This window comes from Bactrocera oleae, chromosome 6, assembly GCF_042242935.1.
Source record: "Bactrocera oleae isolate idBacOlea1 chromosome 6, idBacOlea1, whole genome shotgun sequence".
Lineage (NCBI taxonomy): Eukaryota > Metazoa > Arthropoda > Insecta > Diptera > Tephritidae > Bactrocera > Bactrocera oleae.
Window position 1 is genome coordinate 73,098,355 of NC_091540.1, and position 24,887 is coordinate 73,123,241.

Here is a 24,887-nt window from a genome sequence, read left to right on the forward strand (position 1 = left end):
CTATTTATTGGGTGAGATAAAGACCTATAACGTAAAAGCTCTTTGAAATTTTTAGCATTAGCATTTAAAGATGCAATACACCGCTTTCTTAATGGAAAAAACTGGTTTTGAGATAAAGGCGATAGCGATCACCTTATCGTACGATATAGTGGAGCTCGCTAGCAAGTGTATACAGTAGATGTGCATGGAGTACTTGTAAGTGCACTTATGATTTTATGTTGCGGAATCGTCGGCTCGCCACCCAAGTGAGTCTAAAGCAACGAGTTTTTCTAAATTGTGTGCAGCAGTTTAGTAGGCACTGGAGCAGTTGTGCGTGTATGTGTGAGTTTGGTTTTGAAACTGCGAATCGCAGCAGTGGCTCAGCCGTTGATCGGCTGGAGTCAATGCATCGGCGAACGCGGCTGTGGACAGAAGTGAATATTGTGTAAGATTACACTTTGCTCGACCGCAATCGGCGCGCGATCTGTGACAGAGCTAAAAGTGAAATCGTGCAAAGCGGATCGTCAACACAAATGCGCATAGCCGCGACTAAGTACAGCATCCGCGCAACATTGCTAGAGTAAAGACAGCGCCAGTGTAGCGACCATACCACCTGTGGCTACATATATGCAATTGAATTTTTATTTGAATTCAAAAGATGCGCTTCCATTCGAAAACGCTTGTTATTTAATAAGTACACGCAAACAATTAACTGAAAATCGCAAAAACGTGTTAATAAGTGAATCAATATTAGAAAAGTGTCGAAGTTTTGTGCGCGGAGCAACGTGATAACAGTGCCTATCAACCGGCGTCATGAGCGCTTCCATGGAGGGGTCAAGCGAGGTTAACGCTGTTGATGAGCAGAATAATAAGATCAAAGAACCTGTAAGGCTGAGTTAAATGGAACTGTAGCAATTAAAGCAGATTTGCTTAAAAGCGAGGGGGAAAGTGGTTACAAAACCAAAGAATATGGCATGCATACATGCACAGACATGTTTGTAGAGATTGTGGCCAATTTTGCTGACACACTTCAACTCAGGGCACTTAAAGCAATTTCGACTATGTCTGTCCGAAAATATATCTGTGTGTGCTTAAGCTTGGCTTAATTAAACAAAGTATGTGCAATCTACCATGCAAGGTGTACCATCAAGCACTTTAACAACTCCAAAGACCCGTATATATCGAATGGCTCGCATAAAAGACATAGCAAAGAATTAATCGCCAGCCAGCCAGCCATACATACTAGCGTCCACAACAACTCGAAATCATTTACATATATTTGAAATCTCCACTTGCAAAAAAACATCGAAGTGAAATAAACAAAATGTTAGCGAAACCACTTATGCTGAGTTATGTCTTTCATATGTGCATCAGCAGTACTCGCTACACATGTGTGTATGTATGTGAGCACCTCTGCACTATTTTCGCTTTTGAGTTATGGCACTTTGGAGCTGCGAGTGTACTGGAGGTGTTTGTTGTTTTCTTTAGTTTTGTTTTGCGTCTTTTGCTATGTTTTAGTAACCAGTTGAGTGACTAAATCGAGTAAAGCGGCGCTATGGGATCAATATCATATTGAATTGGAGTTGTTTTCAATTAACAAAGAAACTGGTTGAACCGTAATTAAATGCATACAAGATCACTACCGCAGAGGGCTACAACCATTTAATCTGTTCGGAGAGGCAAACTATTCTCTTTGCTCAGTAATACGTATTTTGTAAAATAATTAGCCGACCTGAGGTCTTGTTTGTTTGCACTGTAGGAAAAGTACTAACTACTTGAAATTCAAAATAATTCATTTTAGAATGATGACTTAAGCGTGAAAGGGCAGACTAAATAAATATTTTTACGCGCATATATGTGCACCCTTGCCGTAAACATGTCGCAGTTCAGGTTTGCTGGAGAAATTCTCTGCTGCGTCAGAGTCAACAGTGTTGAGACCGTTAATTAAGATAAATTAGAAGTAATTTGCATAACGATTCCATATGTTAAGAGAGTAATATTTGCCGTATTTTATATTTCTCGAATAATATATAGAGCAACGACAATATGTAACGATTTCTTATCTTACCTCTTATCAGCAGTCAAGTGTGGAGGTTAAGTTACCGCTCAAAGAAGATGTACAATGCAACACAGAAAGCAGTGGAAAAGAGTCAGGGACGACACATACTACCATTGACATGGATGAAGACCAACAAAAACACAGCAACATAGATCCCAAGCAGAGTAGTGTGAATGGGACCCAAAATGGCATGGGTCCGGGTTCTACAAATCAGCAGGTCGCAGCTGGCGAAACCATATCTAAGTCTAAACTTCTTTTCGTGGTCCTCACAGCAAGTATCGCAGCCGTAGTCGTCGCTCTGCTGTGGTATTCCTTTGGATGGAAAAGTGGCCTACCAGCGTTATTTGTCGCGATAATTGTTATGTTGCTAATATCATTGGGCTGGCGTTGGTTTTATATAGCGAGCGTAACTTCTAAACGAGATATAACGTGAGTAATTAGAATTCTCTATACTTAAATTTCTAATGAATATTATCCTCTTGCTTTCGCGCCTCATTAGAGCGGTGTGGGCCTACATAAAACTTCTCATACTTATAAAGAGATATGAGCGAAGAAACGTTTCTATAAGTGATATATTTCAAATGAACGTGGCAAAGCATCCAGATAAAACTGCGATAATAAGTGAGACGCAGTCTTGGACATTTCGGCAACTAGATCAATTTGCCAATCGCATTGCAGACATATTCCACAGTCACGGTTACAAAAAGGGCGATGTAATTGCACTGATGCTGGAGAATCGCGTCGAGTTCGTCGGCATATGGTTGGGCCTTTCAAAGCTTGGCATTATAACAGCACTTATTAACACCAATCTTAAAGAGCGGTCACTAGTACACAGTATCACCGTGGCTAAATGCTTAGCTCTTATTTATGGCGAAGACTTTGAGGAGACTGTGGAAAGCGTAGCAACCGAAATTTCAGCAAAATTGTATCAATTTAATAATGGAATTAATAAGGCCGTCCGAAACTCAGCAGAAGATTTGACCAACTTAATGAACTCATCCACACATGTCACATCACAGCCGAGCACCATTCAACACCCAAATCACCACGACAAGCTAATGTATATTTACACATCCGGCACCACTGGTTTACCCAAGGCTGCGGTTATTTCCCATTCTCGGTATGTTGAACTAACATCTATGAGTTTATGAATACTTCTCATCTCAAACAATATTTGCAGGTATCTATTTATAACGGCCGGCATTCACTACACCTTGAACTTTAGAAGCAAAGATGTGTACTACACCCCCCTGCCGCTATACCACACAGCCGGTGGAGTTATGAGCATGGGTCAAGCGCTACTTTTTGGTTCGACAGTTGCTATTCGGAAAAAGTTCTCAGCGTCGGGATACTTCAGTGACTGTGTGCGCTACAACTGCACCGTAAGTAAAATCATATAAAGTAGATAAGATTTTCTATAAGCTAATTTATATGCCTCCAGATAGCTCAATATATCGGCGAAATGGCTCGTTACATCTTAGCCACGCCCCCATCGGAATACGACCGTTCGCATAAAATTCGTATGGTTTTCGGTAATGGGCTACGTCCGCAAATCTGGCAGCGTTGTGTTGAACGTTTTAACATACCAAAAGTTGGTGAATTCTATGGCGCTACAGAGGGAAACGCCAATATTATGAACAACGACAACACTGTTGGGGCAATTGGATTTGTTTCGCGGATTTTGCCACAAATCTATCCAATATCTATAATAAAAGCGGACCCCGATACAGGTGAGCCCATACGTGGCGCCGATGGTTTATGTCAACGCTGTGGCCCAGGTGAATCAGGCGTATTCATTGGCAAAATAATCAAAGGCAATCCGTCCAGAGAGTTTCTGGGCTATGCTGATGAAAGCGCGTCTACGAAGAAAATTGCTCATGACGTGTTTAAGAAAGGCGACATGGCATTCCTATCAGGCGATCTTTTGACGTCTGACGATCGCGGCTACCTCTTCTTTGTGGACCGCACTGGTGATACATTTCGTTGGAAGGGAGAGAATGTATCCACAAGCGAGGTAGAAGCTCAAGTAAGTAATATGACCAACTACAAGGACACAATAGTATATGGCGTGATGATACCGCATACGGAAGGGCGAGCTGGTATGGCGGCTATTTATGACCCACAGCGAGAAGTGGATCTCGAATGCTTCGCACAGAATATATCGGAGGTACTCCCAGCCTATGCCAGACCGCAATTTTTAAGATTCCTAACCAACATTGACCTCACCGGTACATATAAATTGCGAAAAGTGGACCTGCAAAAAGAAGGCTATAATCCCAATGTGATACAGGATGAGCTTTACTACAAAACGCCTTCCGGCAGATATGAGATATTAACAAGTGATATATTCGATAAAATAAATAACGGCGAAATTCGGTTTTAAGCGACTATAAAACTAGTTTTACTTAAATTTATTTTCGTGACAAAAACATTAACTTAATTGGAGTTAATGTTAATGTAATGTTAACTAGATGCTTATTTGTTTGAAATAAAGAAAGATTTGTACAACTGGAATTGTAATTGCTACAAATGCATTTGAATATTTATATTGATTCATCATACTCATTCTAAATAAGTAAATATGAAATCACTTAACACTTTCGAGTCATAAATTAACAAATCATTAGGCTCTGAGTCGGATTGCTCTTCACACATAAAGTATATATGTACCTATATACGTACGTACTGATTATATTGAAGAGATGCCCAGGTCTAGCAACCGAGCTTGCAATAATTAACCGCAAATGAAGGCGAAACGGATTTCGTTGACTTCCTTTTCTAATTTAGTATCAATCTAATTAAATAATACCTCGAAGCAATGCGAGTTGTTAGTTCACCAGCAATATAAACTGCGCTTCATTATAATAATGCGAGTGCAGTTTGACTTTGCACCAGAAAAAAGAACACAACAAGGGGACTATTTCACTTAACTGCGACGCACTTTGCAACTGGGTCACAACATTCATCGGGATATGAATAAAAGAGCTATTTGTGTGCCATTATTATTTCAAGGTATACATAAAGGCCATTAAATAAAAGGCTTTCAGCATTATTCATATAATCGCGTGTAGAGAAGGGGTAGACTGGTAAGTTAAAACATAAAAGCAAGAAGCAGAAAGAAGATAAACGAGAATGCATACTAATTCAATATGGTCCACAATCACTTACGGCAATCAAGGTGCATATGTCGAATAGACGTAGCACGTTAAAAATTCGTTTGTCCACCCAACATTAGCCGATAGTTCGAGCTTTCACAATAAATAATGAACACTTCTTTATATTGATACTTGTATATACTTGTAATATAATTTTATATTCCATTGCGTCAGCATATTTCCAGTGGAGCTTGAGCAGTTCGCAGACACTCCAATCTGACCAAACACAAATTGGAGTAACGAGGTGCGAGCTCTGCGGTTGCACCTTCCACACCACACTATTATACTATGCTAATTTTTATAACTTTTTCAGTTTCTGCAAGGCATGCCATTTGGAAATTTGTTTCAGTGTGACACTAACTTTACAGAGACTTAAAAAAAGTGATTTTATATCATACTCTGTCATTGCTGAAGGTTGCGTAAATTCTATTCTTTGCCAGTTGCTTTCCGTGGTTCCATTTATTTTATCATTTCGCCACTTCATCATTGTCGTTCGCATGCGACACGACAACCCGCCCTTGCCTTGCGATGGTGCCGGGATAGCGTGTGGGGGTCGGTCGGCAGCGATGCTCGTAATGTCAAGCATTTCGTCAACGTTGTCGCGGTTAAATGAAAAAATGAGAAATGGAATCATTTGCAGACCACTGTCACAATTATGCATTGTTGTTGCTGGTATGACAGCAAGAAGCAGCACGCAGAGACTGTGTGGGCACAGAGTGTTCTCTACTCTACTGCTGCGGCAATTGGAAGTCATCGGAAGTTATGTGTCGCTTTCAAATGTAATTGGAACTTCCGCAGCGTTTCATCGTCTCGTTTCTTTTTCGTTTTTTCTCTTTACTTTTCCATTTATATATTAGAAAACTTTCTCTTCCCTCTGCATGGGGAAGATAGATGGCTGTGGGGTGGAGCAGCTCCAACCTTTCTTTTGTTCATTCGGCTATATTAGTTGCTTTGTTCGACATTCGTTTCATTTTATGCGACTACTTAGCATTTCATAGAGTGCAACTTGCATTTCTATTTTCCTTTATAATTTTATTGCGCTTTTGCTTATTTTTTTGCACTTGCCTTCTCTCATTCATTTAGCGTAAGTTTTGTTCATTATTTAAGTGGCTTTTTCCTTATTCGCCCCTCTGAAGGTTGTCATAACCTAAAAACGGTTCAGGGGTTGAATGTAAATGTTGCTCTCTAATAACCAGTTTCATGTAACAACTAAAGTAAACATTTTTAAGTTTCAGATTTCAATATCTTATAATGGCTATCAATTTCCAAAAACAGCCTTTTTTATTAAATACAAACAAAAAATTGTGAGAAATTGGAAAATGGTAACCGTGGTCACCCACTTTGACTTCATAATAACTTCTGTAATCTCTCTCTTATATGGACGTTTAATTTTTAACTGTAACCTAGCGTGTTTCTGCTCTTAAATTTGCATTTAACTTTTTATTTTTATTTTTTATCTGCGTGGATCTCATGGCTTGATATTTTCTGTCAATTAGCGCAAGTTGTTAGTAGATTTTTACAAAATTCTCTCGTTTTGCATTTACTGCTCGGCAAATGTTTCACTTTGTTTGGCAATCTCAATTCGAGCATCAAAAGTTAGTAGAACAGTTAACGCTGCAGTTTCCAATTGTCAAAAAAAAAAAAAGAAGAACTTTGACTACTGTAAAATCGAAATTCAACAAAATGCAGAGGCAGAAAACAAATTCAGCAGCACTTGTAACCATTTCACTTCATTTGCACACAGAAATGCTGTCTGAGGCGAATAGCAGGAGGAGCAGGAGGGTGTCTAGAACGAGGTTGTGAGGGAAGAAAGAACAACGCTATCGAAGAAAGTTCGCCTTTCGCCTATATATTTCTCTTTTATTCCGATTTTATCTTTGCGCGGAAGCCATGTCTACTGCGAAGTGGCGCAAAAGCTTATCTTGAGACAAATCTTTGAAAACTGCGAATATTCGCAAAAAGAACTCAAAGGCAAATTTGAGCGAAGGCCAAGGGAAAATAAGAAATAATTACAATGAAGTTTCTCGAAACTACAGTTGTTTGCATTTATTTCCCATTACTTTATTTATGTGTACATATATACAAATGTACATATTTTTATATCCTTCACCACCTCTTTAATGTATTCAGCGCCCATTTTCAGTGTGTGTGTGCGTATTTTTTTCATGGTAGCCCTTAGTTTTTGCAGTTTTGTGCTAAAAGTGAGACTTGCCAGTTGCGTGCGCTGGTAACTCGATATTTGTGGCACAAAAGAGCCATTAGGGAGCGTCTTTGCAAGATTTGTATGCTAATACGACAGCGTCAAGACAACTGTACAAAAGCAACTAAGGAAATTATGTCGATGGTTTTTGGCTTTTTATTTTTAATTGAATGTGGTAATTTCGGCAATTAGGCAGCTTGACAATAAGAATGACCATAAGGATGAGGAGAGTGGCCTGAGGTTAGCAGCGGAACACATAGTGAATTCTTTAAAAGCATTCTACAGCGAACATTTCAGTTTGTTGTATTTGTATAATTTAGCGAAAAGAGCTTATGATTTTTGGAACATTTTTTTTATAATTCTAGCCATTGCTTTGATCGGACCTTAGCCAATGTCCAACTGGCGGCGATGGCCAAGCCATTCTAAACGGCATGTGGCACACACTTGCTTTCAATTGGTTTTCGTGAGGTCCTTGAAATTGAAAAATTAGGAAAAGAGCTGCTCAAATTCAAGTGATTGCAGTGAAATAACATTGTGTATTATTTATATGATCTGTTTTGACTTTTATGAGCTTCACTAATTCAATTGTTTATCTCTGCGCATTTCGGACGTGGCGTCTGAATTACAAATAAGTGACAGTTAATGTAATGCGTGCGAGTGTGGCGCCATCTCGCATTTCACGAGTCTGTGACTTAAGCCGCTGTATTTTGCTGACTGCGCGTATTTTCTTGTGTATCTAATTTTTCCAATTTTTGCGTCATTTTTTCGTTCGCAGACGTTCTCCCCATGTGGAGAGTTACTTAGTTATCTCTGCAGTGGTTGACAGTTGCAAAGTTTTTCATAATTTTGTCATTGCTCAGACCTCTCAGGCGTTCCTAAGCAATTGCGTTTGTGTGTGTGCGCTTCTGACATTTTCGGCTGGCATATGCTCGTTTACGCCAACTTTACTTTACTTTTAATCGTTGACACAAACTTTTCGCCAAGGGGCTAAAACACTTGCACAAATAGTGCCAACACTCATGATTGTCACATTTCTCTGCTATGCTCATGCAAACACATTAACTTTTAAATATGTGTAAACGCACACACTCTCAAACACAGACGCAAACATGTGCATGTCTAAGCAGTTTCATGTGTTATTCTGAGTTTGACTTCTTTTTGGACGCAATGGGAGGCGGGGTCTGTTGTCCACTACACACAACTGCTGCTACTTATCTGCTGAGACCAACGCAGCCACTTCGGTTGACGCCGAGGCCTGCTCTGGTTTTGCTGAGTGCCAACGCCATCGCTTCCGGTGAAACTTTTGATTCGGCAGCCACAATTACGCTCACACTCACACACATGCATACCGAAGTGTGAAAATTACTTGCGGATATCCGCAGTCGCTAGCCCATTCACATAGTAACCGCAATGACTTAGGAGTGCTTCCTTCTATAGGCGAAGCGTTCTTACTCTGCTGCTGCAGTGTATCCCCAATTGCTTTGCTTTGCCTGCAGTGCTTTTGTTTTTCGACTTTTTTGGTATTTTAGCCAAACTCGAGGTAAAGTTTTACATATTGTGACAGCGCAGTTACCATTTGTCATTCCCATAAATTGTATTACAACATACTGGCACATAGATTGAGAAAAATATGACGGCGATCCAAAAACAACAGTTGGCCACACTTTCCTAACAGCTTCATTTTTGTTATGTGGAGAGTGGAATATGCGGAACGGAGATTGCACACGAGTTAATTTACTTTTTTAAAGTAATAGACTTTATGTTTTACTTTACCATTCGTTGCTGTTAAATGGTTTATAACTTCGGGAAAGTTATAGATCAGCTTATACATATATTTAGATTTATACAAGAAGTTTGGAAAACCTTTCCGATATTCAACTTCAAATAAAAAAAAACATCATTGCCTCCTGAAGACAGCTGTCGTGTAGAGGCTGCTCTGCTCAAGTTCGATGTCGCGTATACGCAACGTCGCTCTCAAAATGTAGCGTATACCTTTTCCTCCGAGAGTGGATACAGGCTTCTCCATTTACCACTTGAATATAATATTTTCGCGTGCACGCGATCTTTTTGGTGGCTCCTCGTACTAATCTTTTTGCACACATGCTTATATTATTTACACCAAATTGGTTTATTTCTGGCACAAGTTTCATGTGATAAAAACAACACGCTTTCGTAGTTGTTGGCGATTATTGCTGTTATTTTTGTCACAGGAAACTTGTGCCAGAAATTGTTTCTTTTTCGCATTTTGGTCAGAGCTTGATTTTTTGCCAGCGGCACTACTCGCTTTTCCACTTAAGTTTTAAAAGTGTTACATCATTAATCACAAAAAGTTGCGAGCCAAAGTTTGCCGAACACACTCTCCGGCACCACCTCCGTTTCGGCTGTACACACTTTTTCTGTTAATATTTTTATGACTTTTAATACCTGCATTTATAATTGATGAGGTGTTTGATGGCTGACGTGTTTCGCACATAAACACACCTCCTCGGTGAGCGCTAATGGAAACCGCGCTGCTACTGAGACCTAAAACATAGCTATTCTACGCTAAGTAATTTTGGCTAAGTTTAAGCAAAAGTTTAAAGTTTGACTATGTTAAGACTGCAAAATGATGAAACAAACAACAAATTATGTTTGTTGTTGGAACAAACTTTCCAGATTAAACCCCATTATGAATAATGCTATGGCAATTCTAACCCACCGCTAAAACTGTATATACATCCATACATCCTGTCATTACCTCAGCTGGCCTGATAAAAGGCTTCGTTTCAGTGCACATCTTGATCTTCTAGATAAGCTTACTGTGGGTCCATACTCATGCAAGAATGCCAACTGTTTATACAGCAACGGGAAATATAATCTTTAATAAAGCTGCTCACTAATCCTTAGCCCTCTCATTTATTGGATATTCCAATGTATATTTCAATAAAAATCTTTTTTTGTTCGCATTTTTGCTCCTGTCGGTTATATGACCATAATTAATGCCTCAACGGTTCAATTTGATTAAATTTTCTGCGCTAACGGAAATTAAACTAGTCTTCCTCTTCTTCTAATCGCCCAACGCAACGTCAAATGCACACACATAATATTGCAATGGCTACAACAAAACCAACAATCACTAGCACACCGATCATCAGCAGAAGTAACGCGAGCGTTCGCCATCGGACAGAATAACGGCTCCGCGCATTCTTTCTAATTAACTGCATATCAACGCAATACGCAATAATAATTCGAATCAAATACCTCACCTCGCCAATGCATTTTTATCAGGTCTTCTGCCATTTTTCTTTTTAATAAAGTGCGCTCGAACGCACACGTCGCACATTACGCCCGACTCCACCTACGAGTGGTGCGGCTGTGGCGGCTGCGATTACCATAAATCCAAGCAACCGCCGTCAACACTCCATAACTCCAACGTGCCGCACGATATCCTACGGCTTGTCATCTCGGTCGGCTTGTGGTTTGACTTGGCACTTAATCCTGGCCGTGTCATTCGAGGACCGCTGTTGCCGCCGCCCAAACAGCTGCTCTTACTGGCTCTGTAATGAATATAAGCTCACTGCATTGTGGCTGGTTTGGCGGCGGGCAGGCACTCGTTTCGCTCGCCTCGATGCGGCGGCTAAATACAGCTATGTGAATTCCTTTATTCTCCCTTAATTTCTTTGCACATCTTTCAGGGTTCCTTCATCTTGCGAGCTATGCTTATAGTTGCCTGATATTCATATTTTCTACTTTTAATAATGGAATAATATTTCCACATTAATTATTTTTGCAAAGGCTTCTCCTGCACATACATACCCACATATAGTGAAACCGGACCGCTGGCTGTTGGCTCATACTTTATGAGTCGCCACCTGCTTCGGCATCCCAGTTGTTTGTGAAATGTGTATATATTTTGGCGTGCGGCCAAGTATGTGTGCGAGTTCATTAAGCGAGTGATTTATTAAGGATTTTTGCGTTAGAAGCGACGCTAACTATTTCAGTTGAGTTCCATTGTGGCCGTCTATCGCGTTTGTGCAACAGGCTTCTCAAAGATACTTGTTGCAAAACCAATTTCGATTCACTCAATTGCAGTACCAGTAACATCCAATCAATTCCTTTTCACACCAGTAAGCGTTCGGTGTAATGCTTCATAGATTTATGACATGTTCACCGTTGCCTTTAAGCTGTGCTAATTTTTGGTTTTTGTTGTAAGAAAGGAATTTCTCGAAAGAAGCCAATTATTCGGAACCAGGGAGTGCGGGGATATCTCTATGGCAACAACTGAGTAACTGTTTTATCCACGTGCACTTTAAGCAATTTTAACTGCGACCATCGCGTCCCCCCAATGCAGCAGTGTTAAAATCTACATGCCTCCGTTTTTATTGTAATTTAATTTTTTGTTTGTTGTTATTTGCCTTCGCTGTTATTATTGCTCTGACCCCATGTCAGTCCGTGTTTTTAATGGCTGTAAGCGCACTCGCGCACATACACACACACACACAAGTATGTATATGAAGGCATTACATTGCGGCACTGCTATAAACAGAAATTTTCATTAAAATTTTATTAAAATGGAAAAGTTGTTCCTTGCTGTGCCGCTGCCAGCTCACTCGTGCCCATTGCGCCTTTCCGCGACGCCAGCGTCAACACTACCAGCGACGGCAAGAGGCCAATAGCGGAGCACTGTTTTGCGCTGATGAGTTTAGTTTTCATTCATGCTCAATGCTCATCATCATTATGCGCGAGCGAGTGTGTAGCTTGGAGCTGTGGAAGAAGACGCAGTCGTTTGCCGTTCGCCGCTGCACGGAAAGTGTGAAGTGTGTGCGTGTGTACTGTGTGCTTCAGCGAGTTGGGTGCTCATTTGGTGTGTTGCATATTGTTTGGAGCGTGACCCAGCAAACAGATCGGAGTACACGAGTTGCTACAACGATTGCTTCCCGTTGTCGACATAAAGCCCTTCGGTGTTGGCACTGCTGGTGTTGTTGCCTTTCGCTGCCGCCGTTTCAGACTGTAATAAATGCAATAATAACTTTTTGCCATTATTTGCAACACCGTTTATGATTTTGCTTCGGCTTGCACATACACAACCAGCTATTTATTAGGGCTGTCCGAAATTAAATTGCGAATTCGAAGAATAAGACTCGGCCATTGTTGCCTTCATATGTATTTGGTACAAAATGCTTTGTAAACGACTGAAGGGCATATCTAATCCCGACCTGCTGTTTTAAAAATATCATTTCATGCCTATATACTCACTTGTAGCGATTGACTAAAATAAAACAAACATTCAGCTCTCATAACCCCGAACATGAAGTCCTCAGCTGTGCCACCTTCTTGTAGCTACCGTTGAATTGTGGGCGCTTTCACGTCCTCACATGTCATTATTTGAACTTTTTACTCCCTTCGGATCATTCTTTGTTTCCTGTCGTAATTTCACTTTTACAATTGGTGCTCCATGTTTCGTGCTCCGCCAGATCGGAGCGAGTGTTGCCGCTGTCAGTGGCAACTTTAGTTTTTATTGCACTTTTCAAAAGCAAAATCACACGTTGCGCTAATCCATCAGCAGCGAAATGAACAAAATGCACACATACACACGCGCCATATACTACTTGTATGTATTTTTGCGTACGTATATGGGTGTGCATGTGTGTGCATTAATAACATTGCATGGCAGGCAGCAATTGCACTTCGCTAATTGAACAACCGAACACTTAATTAGAAACGTCTGTCAGTCAGCTACAAAGGCACGCAGGCAGGTGGTCCTGCAGCGCCCCAGAAGTGCGGCGAACAGTCTCCTAGGCCCTGCAAGCTTCAACACCTATGCAGTTATGCATTCTGTGCATGTGTGTGTGTGCTCGTCCACTTCTTCACATTAATATTTTTCGAAAAGTTATTATTGCAAATTCAAATGCGAGCTTTTTATTGAATGCAACGATTGCACTTGTGCTTTGAAATATTTCACTGGATATGCAAGTACATTGATATGTCCTTCGCTTGTGAGTGTGTATGTGTGCGCTAGTATTATTTTCCATCTCCAGCAGCGTGGAACTAAACGCGGCCTTCCGCTGCGTTTCAATAAGTGCATATTAATATATATAAATTGTAACTAATCAGTGCAATTAAGTGGCAAATTTTAATTAATTTGTCACATATTGAAATGCGCCGAAATGAACTTGAACCCTTCAACGATTATCGAAGAGCCACTGAACACGAAAAACGCTTCTGATATATTTTGTCATCAGTTTTCACCGTTATTCAGTGCAGCCATATAATGATTATTGGAAATAATAATTGTAATTAAGTGGCATCATTGCAAGTTCAACCAACTACCAACCCAAGAGGGAAGGCCTATGGGAGCGGAGACCTTGCAAGGACAGGTATATATTGGCAAACTGGAGGCTTGGCTTACAGTACTTTTATAGTTCAACACCTACTGCTTGATTTGCGTACTGTCCAAAATTATAGTCTAGTATAGTATAAAACAAGTGAATATTTAATATAGGCGAAGAGGGGGCGTTCGATGAAAACCTTTGGCTCTGGCTATATTTTTAGAATTTTTTCCAGGTATTTCAGGGAGACCCCAAGAATTGAAGTTTCGTGTATTTTGCGCTCAAACGCTAACTGCGGCCTCAGCTTATTATTTTATTCGCTTGCGCCATCATTATTGACAGACAGGACATACAGCGCCGAATGAATCATCACACACTCACCGACTTCTGCACGCAAAACATTCACAAGGGTCGAATAAAAGAAAAACCATAAAACCTAATTGAAAAGCCATCAACGCTTACATATTTGTGGGCAACACTCACTTTAACTGACAAACAAAGTCCCAAAGGATGTGTTGACGACGCTACACATTTCACATAAACACACACGTACACACGAGACCACATGTTAAAGGCCCCTTGGATTAAAAATACACACGCAGGACATGAAATATACGGAGAGATCTCATTTGTGTGCGCTCGTGTTGGGCAAACCGTCACGCCAACCGGCCGGAAAAGTCCCTACACCAGGGTAGTAATTCCAAAAAGGATAAAAATAAAAGTACAATACTCACTCCTCCGGAGTGGGTCGTCAACAGTCAGGCATCAACACTCGAACAAACATTATTACATCTTTTATTAAGCACAAATGCCTGTCTTCCACTTTTTAACACTTCAGCCGACGGGTTCGACTACATCCGCACATACGCAGGGTAACCCTCATACTCGTGGATTAAAGCACTTGCCTTTACATTGATGAATGAGATGGCGGTAGGAAGGATAGAAAAGGCAACTTTGCTGAAAAGAGGCTGAAAATCAACTAAAATGTAAAATTATGACTGTCACAAGGCCCAAACCGCTCCTATTAATATTGATAACAGCCCATAAATATCCGGCGTGTGAAGCGGGTCCAACTACATTAGCTCTGAAACCGGAAAGCCTTTCTTTGAATAGTAATACACATATACGCTTCGTAACGTAAGCGATTACAGTTACACCCTCACATCTTTGAGTACATCTGTCATATTTCGGAAGGTATGGCAACTCTGACAATCGCTGTTGTTTTTAGAATTTTGGATTGAATTTACCATAAACTCTTTAAGGGCGCTTAACCCGGATGCAGTCGTCGATGTGACTAGAACGCAAGCATTAAGTGGCCTTGGAGTGAAATAAAAATTTTTGAGTGTATCAATTTTAGCTTCATCTAGTTGCTAGAACCTTGAAAATAGGGAATCTGAATTTGTTTGGTCACTCGGTCTCTGTTAACAGTACCAGCACTATCACGCTTGCCGCCGCGTTAAGTCCGCCTTAAAGAATGAGTTGCAGTTGCTTTTGTTGTCAAATTGCATATTCAAATATGTACAGTTAAATTTGCATGCTAAAGAACTTTGACGTCGTGATTTTTCTGCTGAGCACACTTGCACACACACACACACACAGGCAAAGCAAATGCGAGAAAACGAAGAAGAAGCAACAAGTAGGGCCTGGATAGTCAACGAATGCGCAGGGATGTACAAATGTATGCATGTATGAGTGTATGTTTATTCATTTATTTTACGCTTAGTTGGCTCTTTTCCACATGTGCGTGTCGGTTAGTCCGTGAAACAGTTACTTGTAAACTAGCAAACACACACGCAAACATTGCAATAATAAATGCAATAAGGAGTAGTCATTCGCAAAGTCAATTCCATGCACACTTTGAGCCCTTCCACATTTGCCTCACTTGGCTTTCTTGACAGGCAGCGATTCACGCTCTTGCTTGTGGCAACATGTGTATGTGTGTGTGGTTAGTCAGAGTTGTGTGCAGTGTATCTTCTCTTGTCCTTATGCTCCTTGCGGTCGGACGCTCCACATGTCTGCAGCGAGTCATCTGCGCCAGAAACCGAGGGCAACTATTAGAGTTACAATTTTCCGGAATTATACGAGAGATGTCAAGTTGCGCCTTCAGGGTATTCCTATTAGTGCTACAATGATTTCCCTAGATATCATTGTTGAATCATAATAAATATGCTATAAAATAGAAAAAGATAAAAATGAAATAAAACAGCTACAAGGAGAGGCAGCACAAATATAACGAGCCGAGCAGGAAGTCGGATGTAAGCGGCTAGTGTGGGCCCCAAGGCGTGTGTTGGGAATTTGTGATTTACTGACCTCAGAATGCCTTTGCATTTAACTGAATTCTTCTTAAATGCTTTTGATGTCGATTCTTCGCTTCGATGACAGTTAGAGTCTAACAAAGATTAAGGAAAATGTGTCAAATAATATATGGGCCATTGAGCTTGGAACAACTTGAATTTGAAATTTATTTATTTTTATAAAGATTGAGTATTATTAAACGAAGTAATAAGGCATGGTAGTTTGCTGAATTCATGTCAAAAATGGATTTTATGCGGGTGAATCCATCGAAAGAGCTGACATTTTAATTTAGTATACAAAACAATATAAAACATAATTAAACATATTAAAATGTGCGCCAAACGAAACTCTTCTTTGATCCTTAGGAATTCTTTTTTTTATTTTACAGTTTCCTATTATTTTATCGTGCTTATTATTTTATTTTATTCATGCTTGACTCCTGAAAAGAGATTTGGAGATATTTGTGTCTGAATATTTTGAATACTACATTGGGAATACTCCAGTTTAAGGATGCACTTGTTTGAAAATGAGTTCAAACTTTCCTATTATGTATACATATTTGTAGCAAAGCGGGGTTGTAACGTCAGAAGCTCGAGGTAGACATCGTTTTTGTACTGTTAGAGCTCGAAACCTGTTTTTAAAGTGCAATGGAAACCGGTTATTATGCTGTGATTCGAAATGATCGTGGTGCGAACTCATTTTTCTAGCTTTGATTTACAACACACCCTAAATTCGTGTTAAATACTGCAACCCTGTGAATGGGGAACTCCATTTTCGTGTTTATCGCGTGTTCCTGTTTTGGCAGCGATGTGTTATAATCGCACCCCTTTTATTTCTAAATTTACTGCAATTAATGGTAATTTCGTGCAAAGCAACCTCATTAAAACTTGAAGCTTGACACATGCTGCAATTGCTACAAGTGCTGGTGATACCCCACCAACACCACGAATGCGGAAGAATTTAAAATACCCGTGTGTACTTATATACTCATCTATACGTGTGCTTGTATATATATGTGTGTATACTTATCCACTTTAACTTCAGAGTGAAGCTTCTCGATTATAGATGTAAACACTTTTGTTTTTAATTCTAGCATTTTATATTTTTACGAGGGGGGGGGCGTCTGCTTGAAGCGATAAGGATGTGTCGAGATTTTATGTGAGACCACAAGTGCGCGTAATAAGCGACGAACGCAACTCAAGAGAAGCAGGCGGAAGTTGCGGCGGACCACCTCCTTCGCAACGCACTTAAACACTCGTATAACTTTACACCTTTTGGTTTGCACATAAATTTGGTGTGGTGTAATTTAACGGTACAACGTGCTTTATTTTTTCACCATGATCATACCGGACACAATTGGAAAGCACAGCCATGGAACCAAAATGAATACAAGTAAGGAAGCACTAAGTTCGGGTGTAACCGAACGTTTTTACTATGGCAAGGATCAAAACCGAGGAAATACCTTCAAGCATTAGCAGAACTTTATATGAAGGAATGTTCCGAAAGAATTTAATATGCATTATTCGACGAAAGAGTGAAAGGATTACTATCAGTAAATACTTGTATATTATGTGAACCGATTGTGATAAATTTTAAATTTGGGATGGCAAATCATAAAGGCACTCTTCGTGCGAATTGTTATACCAATATAGTTAATGTTGGATTTGTAAACGGTGAAGTGGAAGGATCAGATAGAATTTATAATTGTGTTACATGCGGAGTAGCGTGGTTGTTATCCGATTTCGCCCATTTCCGCGCCGTAACGTAGGAATGACAGGATAATGTCAAATACCGAATTTGGTTGAAATTGATTGAGAAGGTCCTCAAAAATGGGATTTCACCTAAAGGTGGATGTTGCCACGTTAATTATCCAAGTTTGATGTCGGATCGGAAGCTTTTCATACCTCTGTGTAAAATTTAATATTTCTGATGCATTTGTTTAGTGAGTTACCGCCTTTTCCTGGTTTTTTGAAATGATTTTATTTAGGTATCTTTTCTCTCCAATAAAAAATCAGACGCTTTTTCGTCGTCAGAAACTGAGTAAAATAGCCGGTATATCCATCGCTGTTACCTATAATGGATGACAGATTTGGAAGTAATGAGCCTTTTATATAATATTCGGGGATCGCGGGGTTCAGTGGTCGAACTTACGCTGCATAATAAGAGACCGATTTACTAGCGGTTGCGTATCAGTGAGCCTAAGAGGACGGCATTTCTATAAGTTCCGCGAATGTTGATACTTACTATGGTTCAAATTGTGATATCATACAATACAAAAATATGTACATACATACATATGTACATCTGTAGTTACAAGTAAAACGCATGTGTCGAAAAAGTTAATATTAAATGTGTACAACCTTGTAGGTAAATGTGTGCGTGCAGATACACAACGGTACACGATGGTATGCTTCTCCGAAATGACGTCAAAGGGGGATTGTTGCAGCATTGGCAGCAATTATTGCGCATCAGTTGTAACAACTGCAGCAGCAGCAACAACAACAACTGACGACAGCCGACAGGCGACGGAGGAGCGAATATTTAAGCTCGCTAAATTGTATGTTGCCACAGCTGGCAGTGCTTAAGCAGCCAAGTGAGCGTATAAGTTATTAAGCAACAGAAAAATATGTAACAACATCTGCTGACGATTATGCGTGTAAATATATGACTACTCACATCCACACCAACATTGGCTACATGGGCTACATGGGGCTGGCGAATTCGGCGTGAACTCGCTGGAGCGCTTATGAAGAACATTCTTTTTCAAGAGCCGTTAAAGCCGCTTATGTTGCATAATGGCGAAGGACTTTCGTGTAAAGAAGTTGTATGGACACAAATAATCTTTAATGGGGGTACAATCAGATTGTGCTTGTCGCAAACAAATACCTACAGACAATCACAAATTTCCCGTACACGTGAGGGAGTGAGAAGAGGGCTTCTTTTGTGCCTATTACATAATTATGTGTTTTTAATTAAGTGTCCCCTTTCTTATTCACTCTCTGGTGCCTAGTGTTGCAGGTGCATAACTGCACTTTGGTGGAAGAGTGTGGGCTGAATTCTTACCTCATACAAAGGCGCTTCAGCTACTTCAATGTGCATGGATGTGTGCACCATTTGTATGTGCATGAGTCATCATTCAGTCGTTCACTACTCTATCTTCATATCTTCTTATTTCATAGTATTTCATAGACTCCGTTATGACTATTTGGCGTTATACGTGCACACATAATCGAGTGTGTGTTTCTTTAGTGCCTTTCAACCGAGTTTTATACGCGGTTAACCACTAATAAAACCACAAGCCTGTGTGGACAATATATACTTTCGAAAACTTCTTAATTGACATAAATAGATAAAGGCTCCGCGCAACGCTGCAGCAACCCTGAAGTAATCAAGTGTCATCTAGGCTCATTTTACATATTAAGTATCTGCAATTGCAGCAATTACTTTGGCTTTTAAGTGCGTAGGTGTGTGTGGGACTAGTGTGGGCGACTTTTCAAAAGCACTGTAAATATGTTTCACCACTTAATGTCTTTTCTGCATCTTTTTATAATAAACAGTAATTTACAGGGCTTAAGCCCTTGAAACCAATCACCAAATATACAGCGTCTACCAATAGAGACGTCGTGATTTTGACAGCTCGTGGCGGCCATATTTATTTATGGACTTCTGTCAAATTTTGTTTGTGTATTCAGTAAGGTTTGCCATTTCAGCATATCACGTTTCACTTACAATTGTACAATTGTCCAAAAATGTGGCTACTGTACAATGAAAAATCTTCTTCTTAGATTAGGCCCATTTCTGGCTTATTAACTTCGTCAACAAACAAATTCGTGCGGTTCAGGAAACGCAATTGCATCCCTAAAAATTTACCGTTTGGTGTGACCAATCAACAACGCTTGATGAGTTCGAAGAAAACCTTCAGCGCATTATAGCCGAAATTCCAGTCGAAATGCTGCACCGGGGCTACGGCAATTAGCGTAAACAGAGTTGTGGTGGCCATTTGGCTGCCACTTTGTTCAAATCATAAATATAATAAAATAGTCCAAAAATCCATTTGAATCAATTTGAGTGTTTAATTTAATTTTAAAGTCACGTCGTTCTTGTTGGTAGACCCTTTACATATTAAAATAATACAAATACAAATAATAATGGTAATCTGTGAAGGGGGATGTTGAAAGAGGTGAACTTACATTATATGTAAATGGCGATGGCGATTATTACGTTATTCGGAAGAAATTTTATTATATAATATTTATTAAAATCTATTATTTTTTTGAGATTGGTTTGAAATTTATTTACAAAAATTTGTTCATAAGGTTCATAGAGTTTTTGTTCAACGTCGGAAAAAGGTAAATCTTTATAAAAAAAATTCCACGGAAAAATTCTTTTCTTTGTTTTTCTTAAAAACTTTTGCATTGCTAATGAAATTATAACTAGATGAATAATGACTTAAAACTTAATTTATTGAGTTCGGTCTAAATGTCAGATGCTTAGTAATTATTTATTCTGCTGTTTGCTGCTTAGTCATGTTTTCAAGTACAATCGCGTAAGTTCAAATGATTGCATTTGACATTTGTCATTGAACAACCATTTGTCTAACATTAACTGAAGCATTAACATGATTTGTACAGATTTATTGCTTCGTGACAAATTCGCTTTCGACAAGTTATTTGAAGAACTTGCCGTGACATGTGACTAATTGCAGTAGTGAAGTTTTTGCCTTGGCAACTCGCACGCAGATAAAGTGAGCTCTGCAAATTTTAGCAGCAAAAAAGTGGCCCAACTACATTTTTCTCGTTAATTCAAATATGGAATAAGTATTACGCATATGTAAATGAATGGAAACAATAACAAAAATCATCAATCATTTTATATTATTTCAAACTGTTTAGTCTCCTTTAGGAATTTGTTGTTTAAGATGCTTATTTATATGTAGTATAGAGGCTCTATACCTATACCTTCTGGACTTTTTGAGATTAGATACCGATTTGATTAATTTGCATTTTCTTTTTCGTTTCTTTAACGAATGCTAAAAGTTCGTATGTATCTAAGCCAATCGCCAGAAAAACGGTTAAAATTGTCACCATCGACGAGAAGAAAATTGAATCTCTTCAGATATGGCAGTATTTTAATGACATAAATAATTGCAGATACTATTTTTCCAAATATATTCGATTTCTAAGAAATCAAAGTCACACAAGACATACATACTTGTATGTATGTAATTAATGAAATCTAACTGAATATTTAGGAATACTCAGTGCCTACGTAAGTGTGAGAATGTTCTTCGGCAAAAAAATGTATTTCCTAAATAGTCGTAAAGAGCGCTACAAAGCCATGAGCATAAAAATCGGAAAGCACATAAAATTCTAATGCGGGGAAACTATGTGAAGGTGATTGTACCTCTGTTGTACAGTTAACTAATAGTTGGAATAAAGCCGAAGCTCGTGAAGAGTATGTACAACTTCATTCATATTTTAAAATGCTCAGCTGCATGAAGAATTAACGGTCACATAATTAATGAATATATTTGTGTGCACACACTTATGCGATCGCCATGTACCCTCCAAATGGAGTGCCATATCAAAACTCCGTAATTCGTCATTATTAGTTGGGAAGTCTTTACATTTACATATAATATCTGTCTAATACTTGTATATATATGTAATGCATATAAAAGTACATATGTTAAAGTTTCGAGTTATTAAGTTTAAGTACGCTTCGGATTCAATGGCAATTAAAATTCCAGCCACGGTTTACGCGTTTGTCATTTAATATCTATGATCAATGCATTTGCACAACTAAACTCACACATATGTGTATGTATGTGTGTTTCTGTGAAGAAAACGCTAGCGTGTCATTGGGACTAATCATATCTCTTAAGCGTGGCTGCTTTGAAACCGAACAATTTCATTGCAAATCAGAGCATAAAGGGTATAATATGATACCGCAAGATGCATGTGTGTCTCAACACTGGTTAGCAAGAGCACAACATTCAAATCGTTTATAAACATATACGAGGTGTGTTCTATGGAAATGCTGAATTTTGAATTTTTATTCAACAATATCTATTTTGCTCCCTTCAAAGTAGTCCCCCTCGAACATAATACACTTGTGTCAACGCTTTTTCCAATCCTTGAAGCACTTCTGAACTGCGCTTTTCGCTATGGCGATCAGCTTTTTCTTCGATTCTGACTTGATCTCCTCAATTGTGGCAAAACGCTTTCCTTTCATTGGTTTCTTTAGTTTTTTGAATAGGAAAAAGTCGCAAGGAGCCAAATCTTGTGAATACGGTGGTTGAGGCAGTATTACGGTTTTGTTTTTGGCTAAATGAGAGAAATTTGAATGGCATGAGCAGATTGATATGCCAACATTCTCTGCAGCTTCTCTAATAGTGATTCGACACTTTTCAAGAAAAATTTGCTTTACTGCTTCGATGTTTTTTTCGCTTGTTGGTGTGATCGCACTTCGTCAACAAATATTCTCGGCCTTCTGTAAAGCGCTTGTACCACTTATAAACACTTTTTTTAACCAAAGTGTGGACTCAGCAAATGCCACAGTCAACATTTCAAGTGCTTTGGAGCACTTTATTCCATTTTTAACGCAAAATTTAACACATATTCTTTGATCCATTTCTTTCAAAAACCAACTACTAATCGAAATTGGCTCCTAATACAAGCACATGGTAAACATATGTGTCCGATTATAACAAAAACAAAATTTCGATAATCGAATTTACACAGTCCGCGAAAAACCAAAATTCAACTTTTCCTTTGAACACACCTCGTAATATTGTATACGAATAAAATTGTAAACAAGTCTCAGCGTGACCATAAACAATTCGTTTGATCTCGATCCCACAGCCAATCCCGAATAATAACTTGACTGATTTTTACAATTTTAAGGTTATTTGCTCAATTAAGCCACTAATCAATATGTGTATATGTACATATGTATAAAATAAATCCACTTTAAAACACAGATTATGGGTAGCCCGTTGTATTCTAATATTTATTTCGCTCCGCTGTTAGTACCGAAGCTATACACACATCTCTAGTATGCAAATAGTAGCGTTGTGACTGTCAACTGGATGTTTGCCGTCAATAGCATTGACGGCTGCACCGTTGGCAGCGGTGTAACTTGTGGGACTTCAGCTGTTTCAAATTATTATTCAAAGAGAATGCAGAACTAGTTTACTATTGTTCGCACTTAAGGTGGAAGTATGTAAGTGCTTTCTATGCTTGGCTAACGGCGTGTTTATTTCATGAAGTAGAGTAGGTGTAAGACAATACGCCAGAAACGTTCAAAGCGTCTAGCTTACAACAACAACAACTGGTGCGACGTCAGGTGTGCGGCGATACGACTAATTTACATATGAGAAGTATATAAAGCAACTTACCCAGCTTTCGCTGCTCGACACACGGATGCAACGAAGTATATGTGAGTGCGCGGGTGCCAAGCTTGCTCTCTCTCGCCTATGCGCTTATCTTATCAGTGTTAGATTTGCGAATTCCTCTTTGTTTTAGTTGAGCAACTCACTTTTTAGTAAAATATTTTGGACCTTATATTTGAAAATAGCTTAGTTAGGTAGGTGAAAAGAAGGGCACACTATTCAACGGTTTATGCCTCACAAAAATATTCACTGCGCTTTTGAAACCGATGGCTCTTAAGGGTGGGTATGAAAACTCAATTCACTGGTATTCAAATCTTTATGCGCGGAATTCACTGAACTTGGCGCAATTACTTTATCACACTATTGCACGATTTCGGCGCACAAATAAATAGTTTTTAGAATTTGTTTTAGAGTTTTCCACTTGTTTACGTCTTTACACTGCTTGCACTTTTCCTATCCACCTTGCTTACGTAATTGCATCGCACAGTTTACGTCTGCGCTTGTACTCGTCCAAAAATGTATGTAGTTTCCGAAGTTGCGTGCACTCGGTTTAATGCTACCAAACTACGCTAAGCTACTAACTGAGTCACACGCCGTCCAATAAAAGTCATGTACATTTCAACGTTCGACGCTCAACGACAAGAAGCGATCGCGCACTCCGCTCCTAAAGCGAATATTTACCTGCCTGTATACTTGTATATAGGTTTATACCCATGTACCATGTACTCGTATGTGTAGTTTGTGTGTGAATACGGGTATACCAAACGGCCAAGTGCGAGTATTGCCTTTCTTTATAGCTCACAGCTGATGATTAACACGAAATAATGTATACAAAATACTTTACGCTTCACGCTCGGTACGCCTTACGTTCGTAATTATAAAACATATTTATATACATATGTAAGTAGATAAGTTTGAATGTGGATATGTTTACTGCCGATCACTGCCTTTCGCGTTCCGCCTGCTTGGCTTACGACTACTTAAATGTGCTTATGCTTCTACGTCAAGGTAACGAAATTGGCAAAGTGGCGTCTAAGTCAAACAGCTGAGCAGTTAAAGGTAATCACTTGATAATTAAGAGTGCCGCTGCCAGACTAAAGCCCTCAAAGAGAGACCGAAAGAGGCGAGAGAGTGATCGTACGTACGCTTTGTATTTGAGCTCTTATCTATTGTACATACGATTGGGTCTACGTATGGCCATATACATATATATGTATAAATTATTAGATTATGGCATGTATGTATTTGTACAGTACACAAAGGTTGGTGGAGACGATATTCTGTCGTAACTCAACATTCTTGATAATGTTTGTTATATTACAAATATTTTGATCTCAAGCCTACAACAACATTTAAAATAGTTTTGTATTAGATTAGCAAATATAAGTTAAGCTACAGTTTATAACCGGATTTTTTTTTAGTATATACACACATAAGTATTTCTTTATTGATGCATTTAAGCCTTTATTCATGTCCTTCTTAGTGTGAAACGTCGGAG

General features: G+C 39.2%; 2 protein-coding genes across 14 annotated transcripts in view; one reads left to right on the forward strand and one right to left on the reverse strand.

Annotated features, from left to right (window-relative positions):
* Positions 1–24,223, reverse strand: part of LOC106617581 (serine-rich adhesin for platelets) — a 65,697-nt gene extending 41,474 nt beyond the window's left edge. For 2 of the 9 annotated variants that reach the window (XM_036364016.2, XM_036364017.2), the window contains exon 1: positions 23,396–24,213. The gene's annotated coding sequence lies outside the window, so the exon portion shown is untranslated. Of the gene's footprint in view, positions 1–23,395 lie in introns of all 9 variants that reach the window. The other 7 variants (XM_036364009.2, XM_036364011.2, XM_036364008.2 and 4 more) reach the window with 7 other exon arrangements.
* On the forward strand, positions 371–4,558 carry LOC106617583 (long-chain fatty acid transport protein 4). Of its 5 annotated transcripts, none has more exons than XM_070111276.1 (6): positions 371–808; positions 842–864; positions 2,058–2,467; positions 2,538–3,158; positions 3,219–3,420; positions 3,480–4,558. In XM_070111276.1, exons 1-6 carry the CDS (start codon positions 793–795, stop codon positions 4,419–4,421), a joined length of 2,214 nt encoding a protein of 737 aa, XP_069967377.1. In that variant the 5' UTR covers positions 371–792; the 3' UTR covers positions 4,422–4,558. The 5 variants fall into 5 exon arrangements, with proteins under 5 accessions (XP_069967377.1, XP_069967378.1, XP_014090354.3 ...); XM_070111277.1 differs by having other exon boundaries at positions 2,061–2,467; XM_014234879.3 differs by having other exon boundaries at positions 371–864.
* Positions 24,224–24,887: the final 664 nt, after the last annotated feature.